Genomic DNA, 14,850 nt, shown 5'->3' on the forward strand with positions numbered 1-14,850 from the left:
GTTTTGAAAAATTTGTGAATAGACAGAGCTTTAGTTAATGTTTGCTTTCTTCTTATGTAGAAGCAGACTAAAGAATGGGCATTATTTTGTAAAGCAAAAGACATTCCTTGTTCTGATGATTTTTCCTTAACAAATATCTTGGGAGAACCGGTGCAAATCAGAGCTTGGAATATTGCTGGATTACCCTCTGACACGTTTTCTATCGATAATGGCATCATTATCTCGTGAGTAAAAAGTAATTAAATTCTTACAATGAATACTTGTTATTAAATACCTTCATATAACATGCTTTTTATTTAACTACCTGGGTAGATAGGTATTTTTATATTTCTTTGTTGCTTTTTTTTTTTTTTTTTTTTTCTGCAGAGCTTGTTTAAACTGTATAGCTGGCTTAACAACCAAAATTATAAAAATAAAAATGTCAGGAATGTTTCCATTTATATGAAAGAGTAATAACACCTTTTCATTCTCCTCCTTTTTATTGATTGCTATTATGAAACCACTTTTTTTTTTTTTTTTTTTTTTTTTTTTCCTACAAACATGCTGCACGCTAAATTGATTACTTTTCAGTTTAAGACATCCTAAAATTCTTCACTCAAGACAGGGGAAAAAAATAACCTTCAAGTAAATATATAAGCATTTATGACAATACATGTTAGTAGTTGATCAAATCTTTATGCTGGAGTAAGAGGAAGCTTTCACAGGAGAAATACAAAGCAGTAAATATTGTATTCTGCAGCTTGGCTGTATTTTAAAGTCATGAGAAATGCAAGAAGTGAAGGAATAGAATTTTCAATACTTTTCTTGTAGTATAGCCAGTAGTTATGGAAGTATCATCCTTCAAAAACTACAGCTCTTCTAATTTAAAAGAAACGTGCTAGTATCAGTTGCTACCAAGAAGCATTTCTGCAGAGCTACTAAAGATTATTCTGCTAATCTTTCTATGAGGGTCACGTACTTTTTCTGTCAGATTGTACTGGAGATTCTATAGGTACAACTACATATTCTATAAAGAATTTTCCAGTTTGTTTTGACAAGTGGTACAAGATCTTAACATCTAAGCTTGCATTATGACTGTTAAAAAAAAGAACCTCTCAGTTCTGTCCAGTATGCTTGCCAATACAATGCTACTGACTTTCAGCTACTGTCTTCTGTATAAAGAATAAAAACCAGGTTTTAATGGCTGTCAACTAGGCAGGTGCCTAAGTGAAAAACAAAACATTGTAAAACGGAAGTAATACACTAGCTAAAGAACCTCAACACATTTTCACTTGACTTTAAAGTTAGGATTGATTGTATGTCTGGAAGCAAAACTTCCTGAAGTTAGCAGATATGTGCTGGGATAATGAATGTAGTATGTAACTTTTGTAAGCAGTTACTGTATTAATAATTCAATCACTCAGGCTAAGCAGTTGACAAACATTAATGAATTCAGCACTTCCACAGTACATCTCATCACTTCACTTTTATAAAGCTTTAATCAAAATTCTCTTTGAAATAATGGAAAGATGATTAGCACTTTAAAACTAAATAATTATAGCTCTTAATTTTGAAATATGATATTTACCTGAAATTGAAAATACATATTATGCCTGTAATTACATGTTTATGCCTAGCTTTTATTTTAGGGCCCCAAGAACCATATAAAATGTATCTCAAGCCTTTTATAACAATAAATAAAAATTGGGGATATTGGACTCGATGATCCTTATGGGTCCCTTCCAACTCAGGATATTCTATGATATTATTTTTTGTAAATAAAGTATGTGCCTACTACAATTTTATACTTACGTGCTTTTGTTGTAATGAAAACAGTCAATAAATTGCCTAAAATATCTACTTTGAGGTAAACATTTGAATAGCTTCTATTTCAGTTTTGAAAGTTTGTATTTTTCCCTTTAGTAATGCAAGAAGATGGCCTCTGATGATAGATCCTCAGGGTCAAGCAAATAAATGGATAAAGAATATGGAAAAAGCCAATAGCTTGCATATAATCAAACTCAGCGACCCTCAATTTGTTACAACACTGGAAAACTGCATTCAATTTGGTAGTCCTGGTAAGTTATTAAGTAATGAAAGTGTAAATTGCAAAAGAACCTGGAGAGGGCACAATTAACTAAAAATGGAACTCTGGTGAGTGTCAATCATTTCTCTTTTTGATCCAGTTAGTGCTATAATAGTTGATGTCCTCACTCCAGGTTCAAAGCTACTTCTCAGCACAATATAATTCTAATCCTCAGTTTAACTGGTATCTTAATTGCTCTATTAAACTTGTCACGTCTTTATTTTTATATTAAAATCATTTGATTTCTAAAAAGTAATGATGTTTTTATTTGGCTTTTCAAGAGTATAACTTACTAGATTGCTAGACTATGATCATTTAATGATTCCTATATTCTGCATAGTAATTTTACTGCAGTTATTTTACTCTTTTACCCTCAAATGTAAATAAATTAATGAAATACATGGCTCTATCTGCAGCTATATTTTAATGGATAACTGGACTACAAATAAAGAAATGGATTGTTTATTGCCAATTATTCCTCTCTCTTGATTTAGAGATTCTCATAGGTTTACAGTGAAAATAGAAGCAGACTTAAGTACCTAAAATGACTTCTATGCAACATGGCATTTAATTTGTTGTTAGGTCCCTTTTTAAAAATATAGCCTTAAACTGTTCTAATCCACTGGCAGCAGTAATACTGGTAACATTTTAGTTGCTTGCTTGTAAATTTGATACACTAATAATTAAGAAAATAAACAAATTAAAGGTACGGGTCTCTGCTTCATTGTTTAATTAGCTGAATATGCTAAGAAACATAACTTAATCTGTAGACATTATTTGATTAATGTTTTTATTGTTTGCATGCTACAGACACATTATATGTATGTATTGTAAATATATTTATATATATATATGCCAAGATAGCCCTACTAACTTTTGTGTTATGTTGAAGTGCTACTGGAGAATATCGGAGAAGAACTGGATCCTATCCTAGAGCCACTTTTGCTCAAACAGACATTTAAGCAGTCAGGAACTATATGCATTTGCCTTGGAGACTCCACTATTGAGTATGCACCCGAATTCCGCTTTTATATTACAACTAAGCTGAGAAATCCACATTATCTTCCTGAAGTATCTGTTAAGGTAAGAATTTTGAAAACAAATGTTCAAACTGTGTTTTAATTTTAAAATGATTCCTTAGCTACAATCAAGGAAGAGTTTCTGGCATTAGTTGATTCCTACTCACCTGCCAACACTGCTCTTTTTGACACTGCTGGAAGCCTAGTATCATCTTGGAAGTGTTGACATTTCTTATACCTAATATTTCACCATTCAATTCTGTCATTCTTTAATACTGTGATAATACACTTTTACCAGTTTGTATCTTCTGATTCTGTTTAGTCACCTTTATTGTAAAAAAATTTTTACAGGGACTTAATACAGTAGTCACCTCACATGCTAATTCTAATTTAGACTTTCATATTCAAGATTTTTATTTGAAGTAGAGTTAGGTACAAGAGTCTGAGCAAATTTTGGCACTCTACCTTTTTTATAAAAGATAGAAAATGTATTTCCAGATTTGTATATTTGATAACAATAGCCATTTTTATTTTTCCATTAGGGGAAAAAGAAGTTGTTTCCTACATGAAAGAATGAAGTTGGTGGTTTATTCTTCTAGAAGTTGCTAGGGAGATGTATTCCACTTTTTATTCACCATTGCTTTTACAAAATTGTTTATAGAAAAATACTGAAAATTTACACTTTGGTAAAACATAGGCTAGTGAAACACAGAATCTTGAAATCAAAACTTTGTAAACTAATGTAATATTCAGCAAAATGGAAGAGTAAGTTAAGTTTCAACCATGAAGGAATACTGATGCAGGAAAAACGCATGAAAAATAATAAAAGGGGATAACTTTGTTCACTTAAATAAACATCACCTATACATTGATCTTTTATCAAAGAAGTTAATTAGCTGCAGGTTCAGAAAAAAAAATGAAATATGAAAATGTAAAAGATTTACTCAGAGTACATATGCATTTAAAATGTGTATGAAGATTATTTCCTAAGAAAAGTTTTTTATTTAACAGAACTAAAATCTCCTAGTTACCAATCAACAGTCAATACAGACTTTAGTTTGTTCTACTCAGCCAGGTGTTAATTGCTGTAACAAGTAGCAGGTTGTGACATTGCAGGGTATACTCCTAGCTACACATGCTGCTGAGCTAGCCAGCTAAGGTGGCTTATGTACACGGAGAAGTAGGCAAAAAAATACTATCTAATTATTGCTGCTAATTTGCTAATATATAATTATTGTTGCTAATTGCGGCACACATTAATGTACTTGTCCTAAAGATTACTCAGGAGCTAGTTAGAGAATCTGGTTATTGATATGGTTATCATATTTCATAGAAAAAGATTGTATTGAATTTTGATGTGTCTTATATAGTGAAGCATTCGAAGACACACAAAATATATTTACATGTATTTATAAAACGTATGTCTATTTGCAATGATTGGACACTGAGTAGTTTTCCTCTGTTTCTAAGATTATTAATCAGAAATAGCACAAGTAAAAAAAAAAATAAAAAAAACTCTAAAAAAGATAATTTTCAGCACTGCTCAGGGGAAGCTGAGTTCTTATTTACATCCATAAAAAAAATAAAATATATATAATTCTGTGGCTTGGGAACTAAGGAGGAATGCAGATCCTAACAGCAATTTGAGCTTAAAACTCAGAGTTTCAGGTATCTGAACCAGACAATGTTTCAGAGCACAGTTTTGCACTGTGTGCATCAACTATTTTCTAGCCTCCTGCTGGCATTGTATTCTTCACCTTTCACATGTGCAACACTATGCTTTTCTACCACTTCAACCAAAGGATATGGCTTTTGCTGGATTGGTTATAAATATGGCACAGCATAGGAATTCTTTTAAATTATATATATTTGTCACATTTTCCCATGAAAAACAGAAAATTATGTTATGCTATTTCTAGGATACAAATGCCCTTGGTAATAACAACAACACAAATTGCATGTGAACAGAGCCATTAAAGGGAGAAAATTTATGTTGCACAGGCACTACTAGCTTGAAGTAGAATTCCAGCCTGTATGTTTCCAGATACTTTATGAAAACAGCAAAGATTTTAAGTAAGATGTTTCTAAACACAGTCATATTTCATCTGTATTTTCATAAAATATGGTGTCAGCAGCCCATTTACAGTGGGATGTTGAGGTTGAATGATTTTTGAAAACAGCAGCAAATTTATTTACAAAATCTGTACATTAAGTTAAACCTTCCATTCATAAAAATGTCTCCAGTGAAAACTATTTAATGCATACAGGTATAAAATGGGAAGATCCTTCTTATCTGTACAATTGTTCACCATGCATATGGACCAGTCACTTGAAGCACTGAATTACATGTAATTTTGAGGAACAGAAAGGAATTCTAACCATGAGAAGGCTGCAACAAGAATGTATAGCTTTCTGGGCTAATCTTTGTGTTGGAAAGCCAACTTCACCTTAAACCGTCATCTTCCATTAATTTACTTTCAAATTTTGGTTAAGAATATTACATGAATAATTAAAATGAATAAGCTTTTGAATTGCATGTGGCTCTCCTTCAAAACATCTCTCTTTTAACAGGTAACATTATTGAATTTCATGATAACTTCAGAAGGACTGCAGGATCAACTTCTTGGGATTGTAGTTGCAAGAGAAAGGCCAGATCTTGAAGAAGAAAAACAAGCTCTCATCCTTCAAGGAGCTGAGAATAAAAGGTATTGAGATAACTTCCCTTGCTAGACACAGGAGCAGGTCTTAGTGTAAGAAAATGTAAAGCATAGAAAATACACTTCATATACTTTATCAGTTTTAACAGGAAATTCAAGACTATTTTTTTTTTTATATTTTTTATTTCTTTTTTTTTAAAGGCTGATTAGGATGCATGGTCTTCTTACTCATATTCCTACTGGTTTTGGCTTTCTTTCACTGATATGGCTTACTGTTTCTGGGATTATAATAAAATGTTAAAGAGCTTAACAGGGGGTTGTGTAATTGCAAAATGTAATTCCTGATCCTGTCCTCCATTTTAATATGTTCCTTCCATGAAGTTGTTGACATATTACTTGCTGTCCTCGCAAATTTTGATTAGATATTAATGGATATTTTATAGACTTTTTTTTTCATTGTGTGCTACATTTACAGTGATTGTACATGCAAAAGGCATCTTTTCCCCTAGGTCAAAGCATGAAGTGTGCAGCATTCAACGTATTGTGGCACTTTCTCCCTTTCCATTTGCAATAATACTGTCAGTTTTTAGCCTGAAATTAGCTTAATGTTTCAGAAATGTAAGGTAATGTTTAATGACACAAAAAAGTTTTATTATATAATATACCTAGCAAAAATAGGATCTACACATTATCTTTTATGGAAACTAGCAGAAAAACGACTAATTTTGTAATTTTGAAAAATTTTGTATATTATTTTAGGCAACTAAAAGAAATAGAAGACAAGATTTTAGAAGTTCTTTCAGCTTCAGAAGGAAATATTTTGGAAGATGAAACTGCTATTAATGTATTGTCTTCTTCCAAAGCTCTGGCTAATGAGATTTCTGAAAAGCAAGCGGTGGCTGAAGAAACAGAAAAGAAGATTGATGCTACTCGTATGGGCTATCGTCCTGTTGCTATCCATTCATCAATCTTGTTTTTTTCTATTGCTGATCTAGCCAACATTGAGCCTATGTACCAGTATTCTCTCCTGTGGTTTATTAACCTTTTCATCATGTCTATAGATAATTCAGAGAAATCAGAAGTTTTACAAACAAGGTGAGAGTAATAATTTGCCATTTGTAATTGGTGATATATTCACTGTTACTCCAGAAATGTTACCATCATTTCTCCAAAGTGTGTTGTGTCAGGCATTGCATTTTAAAATATTTTTTGTACATGTCAGATATTTTTCTGGAAGATAATTTATTCATAGAAATAAAATGGTATGATATAATACAAGTGCAACATATTCCACTATTTCTATTTGGTAATTGGTACAAGTCATGTGTGAAATTGCAAAGTACCAGATAAATATGGTCCACTTGCTTTGATTTTATATTTTATTTCATGTATTAACTATGTATGTCTTCAAGAAACAGACAAACTTTTTCATGCAACTGGTAAGAGAGAATTTATATGGAAATTATAAGGAAAGGTTATGGAAAGATTATTTAGTTAAGATTACAAATGTCAATTTCTGAATTGTCAATTGTCAATTGAAATTGTCAATTTCTGAATTACTTACTGTCCATGCTTCGTTTAAATACAAGTTGTAGTACCTGGTGAGATAGTGCTTAGAGTGTAGATCAATGTGTTTATTTTAATGGCATACTGGTTATAAAGGTTATTTTTCTATTAGAATTTGGTCAAGGTTTGGGCAATCTAAGACTAGCATAACTTTTTTTTTGTTTTTAAAATCAAAGATAAACATTTAAGTCAGAACTTAACATTTCCATGTCATACTTGAAACTATATTCAAGATATACTTCTAAGTATAAGTCTGTGTTCTATAAGCCTAGCTCTTTAATTTTTAAATATGATTCCTTTATGGCAAAAAAAAAAAAAAAAAAAAAAACTAAAAGCCTAAATTAAAGTAATAAAAAATGTTTTTATACTTTCTTGAAACAAAAACTTTGTTAGCAGAAATATAAAGATACAAGACTGAACCTAATTGACAGCATACATTCTTAGGGTACAACTGGTGTAAGCTCATTTTAATAATTATGCCTGGTGAAGAATAAAGTGGCGAAGGCACAGAAAATTCCCCACAAATTAATAATTGATAATTATTATACAATTAATAACATGAGACTAGAAAGGAGACAGATCATAGAATGTTCTGGGTTGGATCATACAACATAGCTTGCTCTCATCCTTGATCTACTTTCAGATCTTTCCACTTTCCAATTGTAATAGATCACATTTAGGTTTTCATATGATCACCATGTCTGGATCACCATGTCTGAAGTGGAAGAATACCCTCAGAATAACTACCTGCCAAAGGACCAGTGATCTAGATAGTTGGAAAAAAGCCATAGCACCCCTCCACATCTTTGTTATTACTTTGAAAGAAGTTTTTGAAATAATTGTGCAAATTCAGTATCTGCATTTCTAATCACCTGTATTGGTTTTTCATTATTTTGATTAGGTATTCAAAGGTACTTAAGCTTTTGTAAAATCAGCCTCCAGGGAGGCTTTAGATGGTCTCCTTGCTTGTTTTTTTGAGGAAAATTATTGACAATAAATCACAACTTTTTAATATATTTGTATTAGTGTATTAAGGTAAATAGTCTGTAGAATGGGAAACATACTTCAAATGACTATTAAAATAGGCTGGTTTAATTTCGGCATCGGTATTTATGTTCATAAAGAATCATAAGATCACTGTTGTTTTGTACCCCTCTCAAAGGGGACCTCTCATTTCCTCTAAAAAACAAAACAAAACAAAACACATAGTACTAAATTGTAATTCCACTTAAATAATTTTTATGTTATTTTGCTCATAACTTGGAACACATATTTAAAGATTCTTTTGGGGGTAATTGACCAGAGAGTTTATTGCACCAAAGGAAATCCAGTTTGTTTGTAATAGGTTTCCAGAACACACAGGCTTTAGTGATATTAATGAAAGATTGTTCTTTTCCTGATATCTCTAGGTTGAAGACTCTCAAGGATCACTTTACTTACTCACTTTACGTCAATGTCTGTCGCTCACTGTTTGAAAAGGACAAGCTGCTCTTCTCTTTTTGTCTAACTGTGAATCTTCTGAAATACGAAAAATTGGTAACTAAAAATAATTTGCAGCTTGGTATGATATATATAAAACTGCATATACAAACTATCAGTAATAGGAATTTAGAAGATAAAATAGAAAAATAATTTTATCTATAATATTTAATCCATAATTGAGGTGTTTGATTTTAATAATTATAAGCATTGAAAAATAATCTCTAGAATAAAATAAATATGTAACAAACAGGTCTGGCAAATCCGAACTAGGTGATAATAGTTTTTCTAAACCATGACTTAAACCTAAGCCTAGCCTATGTTATTCTAACAGTCAACAGTTTCCAAAATTTTGCTATAACGTGTTATAAGTATTCTAACAGCACAGAAAAATGAACTGTAACCATTGATTTAATAAACTACTCATGTTTTTCACTTAGGGTGCTAAATGTGTTTAATTTTTACAAAGTATTCCTGAAAATCAAACACTTATATCAAATGAATTCTATTAATTTCTAGTAATTCTTCATAAAAAATCCTACTAAAGAAATATTTTGTAAGTGAAATACACCCATTTTATCCACGTTTTCTGCAAAATGGTACTTACAGGCGCTTGGGGTTGTTTCTTTCACCTTCATTTAAGATTTTAAACACTTCAAACTTTTTGCGTTGGGGAATACATAGAAGTGAATACTTTAAAGAGCTGACAGTAATAGTCATAGATACAGGAACCTGGATTTACAAATTTAAGCCAAAGAGATTTTGAGATAAAGGAATATTGAGAAAGGAGTGGGACATGTAATAGGCTGATAGCAGTTTTTCATGTTTAGGCTTGAATTGTAGGAAAATGTTTCAAGATATATGGTTCCCAGAAATATATTTTTTTATTCATTCAACATGTTGGGAATTAAAAAAAATGCATCTAACAAATATAACTTTGTCTAAAAATCTAGTCAGTTAAAATCGTTCACTCCCCCAAGTCAGGAATGCAGATGATTCTAAGATATGAGCAGTTCATATCATTTTTTTAGATTCCTTAAATTCATGCTTAACTGAAAGCCAGACACTAAATGCTTTTGAAATAGGCTTTTGGTAGGAAGCTTTTTCAAGTAGTGTAATAATTCAGATAAATGTGTTGATTTTCTACATAATGTACTGAAAACATTTGATTTTATTTATTTAGTCCTGAGAGCTGTGTTTTTTCATTGTAGATTAACGAGAGTGAGTGGAAATTTCTGTTGACCGGTGGGATAGGTTTGGACAATCCCTTCCCTAACCCATGCATCTGGCTTCCTCCACAATCATGGGATGAAATTTGTCGACTAGAAGACTTGCCACAATTCACAAACATTCGTAAGGATTTTATGCGACTTAAGGATGGATGGAAACTGGTATATGACAGCTTGGTATGTTAACATTCGTGATAGCTTGCATTGATGAACTAATTAAGACATTGAAAATCTTTATTCAGGGAAAAGAATGTGCTGTCATTTTACATGGTATGTGCTTGCATATATGAATGTAAATATTTAAGCAAATTGTGGGTAGTTGTAGATGATTGCCCATTTGTCATGTGGCTTCTGAATACCAAGTCATGATTTGAATTGGGCTGGAAAAAAAGGCTACAAAACCTACAGTAGTAAGGTGAGAGTGAAAGTTGTTAAACTGAAGGCAACCACTGTGCCTTGTCATGTCAGCCTTTTCATGCTATTATGTAGTATGCTGCTTTCCTCGGTAAATCTTTTAAAAAAGATATCAACAATAACAAACAAAACAATTGCTTTGTAGAGAAACTAGAATGCAATTTCAGAGACCTGTGTTTTATTCCCAAGAATGACAGTCACAGTTATAGTTAATTATGCATGAAAGACTTTATATATTTCCATCACTGTTTAATTAAAATCTAAGCTTTATAGACAAATTCTACTTGACATTTGGGCACTTGCTTTATCTTTAATCTTACTAAGAACATTTTTTCAAATCATACATCCCCTCCCTTCTGCTTCTTCATATATGAAGTGCTCACTGTACACATGCCTCCTTATTAAATGATTTTAAAAACTACCCTCTTTCCTATGGGCACTGTATCTGGCTATAACTGCTTCCAATATTCAGATAATACTGTCCATTTATGCTAGTCCATTGAAACACTTATCACCCTTATTTAAAGAAAGTTTATTACCAATATTCTGCCAAATGGCACAGGATATCTTATGTCCATTTCAAAAAGATTGTTTTATCCATTGTAAATTTCAAGTATTTAGAAATTCTTCCTCTAACAAGGGGACTGAAGGGATGCAGAGAGGAAAAGAACAGATTTTTAGTTGGAAATGCTTACAACTGTATGATGAGAAAAATTAAGGAAACTAATCAGATTTGGCTCCTTCAATTGTCCAGATTACAGGAAAGAGGTGAACAGCAGAAATGAAGTTGCTATATATTTTTGTAAATGCTAAATGACAAGTTGAGGGCTTTTGAGAGCTCTTCGGAAAATAGTCACCAAAACACAGAAATGATGGCCTTAGAAATGGAGATTGAGGAAGAGACAACTTGGTTATGCACTCTGAGATTATAGCTTTTTAAAGCAACACAAAGGTGCTGACTTTCAGAAGTAAAGATTCAAGATCCATGTGACTGATAGTCAAATTAACAATACTAGCAGTTCAAACAGCTAAACTGAAATAAAAAGAAATTTCTTCATTTAAGAGTCATTAAAAAAGAAAAAAACCAAGATCTATAGAATCAGATCATCAATTAGCTGACAAAGAATCTAATAATCAGTAACACTGCATCCAGAAACATTGTTACTGAATCCTGAGTGCTACATAAAAAGGTACCTAGAAGAGGTAGATTATCAGGTACCCATAAATAGAAAAAATAATGCAGTGTTCTGGATTCTAGTCTGAAATTAAGTGTCTAAAAGCTGGGAGAAGGAGAGTCAGGGTCCAGGTCTTTTGCAGAATATGAGTTCCATTGTGACTTGATTTGTTAAATCAAAACTGCTCAGAATAGAGTTAGTGCAAGTCTATCTGCATACCCCTGTGCCCAGCCCTCTACAGGCAAGCCTAAGAGTTTCCCCAGCAGAGCTGTAATACCAGCTTCCAGAAAAGCAGACTGAGATGTAACACCTGTTGTGTGTAAGTTAACACATGCCACACAACCTTTGCTATTCTACTCTGATAAGTGCAATAACATAACTGGAGTATTCAGAGGCCATTTACAAAGCAAGCTCTCTGGTGCATTGTTTGACTTAACTTTCCAATTCATTTTCTTCATTCAGATGCAACCTAATTCATGATTATCAAGTAATACTGTAGTGTAATTGTTACTGAGGAGTGTATAGTTGTCATTGTAATATCAAAGACTGATTGTAATTCAGCTCTAACACAGCAAGAAGTAGGTTAAATACATTTTCATATTTATTCTCTCTTCCACCTTCTTCCTAGAGGTGAAGGGTATATTTCCTATATTCTAAACACCTAGAAACGACTAACTTCTCTGCTAAAATAGAAGCTTCCCAGATACAAAGATTTTGAAAAAAAAAAAAAAAACAAAAAACAGAACACATCAACCCCATTCCTGCAGATTAATAAAAAATGTATCATGGATTAATGTACTGATGTGTCGAATTACAAGATAATTTAGTCCCACTACCTGTACTCCCCAAATGCTCTAAAGAAAGCTGGAATGTTTGTGTTTTCAGGATCCCCAGCATGAGAATTTTCCTGCAGAGTGGCAAGACAAGCTGGGGGAGTTCCAAAGGATGCTTATCATTCGCTGCCTGAGACCTGACAAGGTATGTACAAAACTCCCACCTTATTCAAAATTTGTCTTGGAAACCAAAAGGATTTGCAAGTGCGTATTTTAACTGTGTTATCATGGTTTACCCCAGAAGGCAGCTAAGTCACTCTACCCACAGTCAGGTGAAAGAGTCAGGAAGGTAAAAGTAAAAGAACTTGTGTTGATGTAAAGACAGGTTATGAGGTAAAGAAAATTCTCAGGAAGAAGAACACTACCACTCCAAATGTATCTTCTCCTCCTTTACCCCAACTTTTATTGCTGAGCATGATGTGTTATGGCATGAAATATTTGGTCAGTTTGGGTCAGCAGTCCTGGCTGTGTCCACTCCCAGCTCCTTGTGCACCACCGGACTCCTTGCTGGCAAGGCAGCATAAGAAGCCGAGAAGTCCCCAACTCAAAGTAAGCACTATGCAGCAATTAAAATATTTGTGTTTTATTACCACTATTTCCGTAAAAAATCCAGAAGACATTATATTAGCTTCCAAGAAGAGAGACTTTATCCCAGCTGAAACCATGAAATAAAACAGGAATTCATTTAATTAAAAAAACAGTCTGAAATTATGACGAGCAGACCTTTTAAATCAGAAGCTCAGGCCATTAGATTAAGTTTTGTTGTGTACCCAAACCCGAGCACTTCTTCCTCAAGGAGGTCTTACAAGCCTGGACTTGCCTTTTTCAATACACCAAGTATTTTTCCCTTCTGCATTTTTTTTTGCTAGATATTACTATGGTAAATTATAACTGGTCTAGGAAGATAATTTAGAGGTAAACAGGAATGTAGATAACATAGGTGCTTAAAAGTAGGGATTACTGTAGACACATATCCATTCTGTTCTATAGAAAGTGTTTTGAAGCAGAACCATTCTGATCTGAGTCAGTCTAGCTCAAAGGCTTGAATGTAGCACAGATCACAATAGTAACTGAGTTATGAATCTTTATTCAAAAAGTTCAACCTATTAAGCCAGAATAAGTATTTACTTAAACATTTTTCATGTATTCTCTGACTAATGAGACTAGTAGTAGTTCACTCCTAGCCATAATGACAAGCACATCGTGAAGGATAGGAGTTAGTAGAAACAGTTATGACCTTTGTCCTAGGGAGTATATAAAAAGTTTCCTACACTTTCTCACACAACTATTCAGCTTTACATTACTACTTGCATAGAAATAAGAATATTAGTACCATATGAAGAAGAGAAACTTTCAGAGTCAGTCTTCACATTTCACTTCTCTTGGAAGTTTTTTTTGGACTGGTAGTATGAACTTTCATAAGTCTGGGAAGTTGGATCAGCATGTAGAAGCACTTGCGGCTCTGGTGTGTATTGATGTTTGGAAAAGATGTCTACAAGACGCTTCCTAGTTGCAGCGACTTCATCTTCAAAAGAGATTATTATGCTTCTGCCAGTCTTGCACTTAAAGCAAAAGATTGAAATTCTCAATTGAGAAATTTAACTGATAAATTCAAAAATGTTCAGAACTTAAATCCTCAAAAACACAATCTACCATTGATTCTAGCTTAGAAGTCTACTTTTGGCTTTGGTCAACAATATGCACTGAACTGCATGTTTCAGACTGAATCTTTCATATCCATACCCATTCCCATTTGATTCAGAAATTCTTCCACCAGCCTTGCCAGTAGGGTTCATTTCAGAGTAAGTTTTTCATTATATCTGGTATGCTTTTGAAGTAAATTGTGAACCCATTGTTTAACTGTATTTTAAATCACATCAGGGAGGGAGACTTCAGTGTTATTTTTGTGAAGAGGCATGATCTCGCTTAGAAAAAATGCATTAAGATATCAATGTTTTTGATCTGCAGCATGCTGCAGATCAACAGCAGCCCTAGTGTGTGGCCCTTTAAGCTATTGATTAGGGCATTCCTGGGGGCAAAGTGTCCCTGCTCAAACCTTCCAGTTTTCTAAATTTATTAGATAAAGGTATGTGTTGGCCTAGACCCTTCTTGTATCTTGGAAGACTGCTCTAAAAAATCCGTTGTTCAGTTATAGTTAAATAACCTCATTTTCACCCTTAGTCCATCTTTTGAGATATCAGACTTCTCCCACTGAGACGTGACTTTATTTTTAAGTATTTGAGTCTGTCATGTATAGAATTTAAATACTTAACCTTTACAGTCACTAGTTATATTTTCAGTACAATGCCAACAAAGAGATAAGATACAGAGTATGGAGGTACTGTAAATCTGTCCTATCAGGTAACTTGTCTCACTTGGTTCTCTATTACTATTCAGACCAATAAGGAATCAT

The 14,850-nt window shown here is 32.9% G+C and overlaps 1 protein-coding gene across 1 annotated transcript in view; it reads left to right on the top strand.

Annotated features, from left to right (window-relative positions):
• DNAH7 (dynein axonemal heavy chain 7) overlaps positions 1-14,850 on the top strand; it is a 111,185-nt gene that overhangs the window by 79,320 nt on the left and 17,015 nt on the right. The window contains exons 46-53 of the mRNA XM_032189956.1: positions 61-224; positions 1,903-2,057; positions 2,958-3,148; positions 5,656-5,789; positions 6,501-6,836; positions 8,717-8,843; positions 9,998-10,192; positions 12,490-12,582. Of these exons, the coding sequence (XP_032045847.1) occupies positions 61-224; positions 1,903-2,057; positions 2,958-3,148; positions 5,656-5,789; positions 6,501-6,836; positions 8,717-8,843; positions 9,998-10,192; positions 12,490-12,582 (1,395 nt within the window). The remainder of the gene's footprint in view (positions 1-60; positions 225-1,902; positions 2,058-2,957; positions 3,149-5,655; positions 5,790-6,500; positions 6,837-8,716; positions 8,844-9,997; positions 10,193-12,489; positions 12,583-14,850) is intronic.

The sequence above is a fragment of the Aythya fuligula genome, chromosome 6 (genome assembly GCF_009819795.1).
Source record: "Aythya fuligula isolate bAytFul2 chromosome 6, bAytFul2.pri, whole genome shotgun sequence".
Classification (NCBI taxonomy): Eukaryota; Metazoa; Chordata; class Aves; order Anseriformes; family Anatidae; genus Aythya; species Aythya fuligula.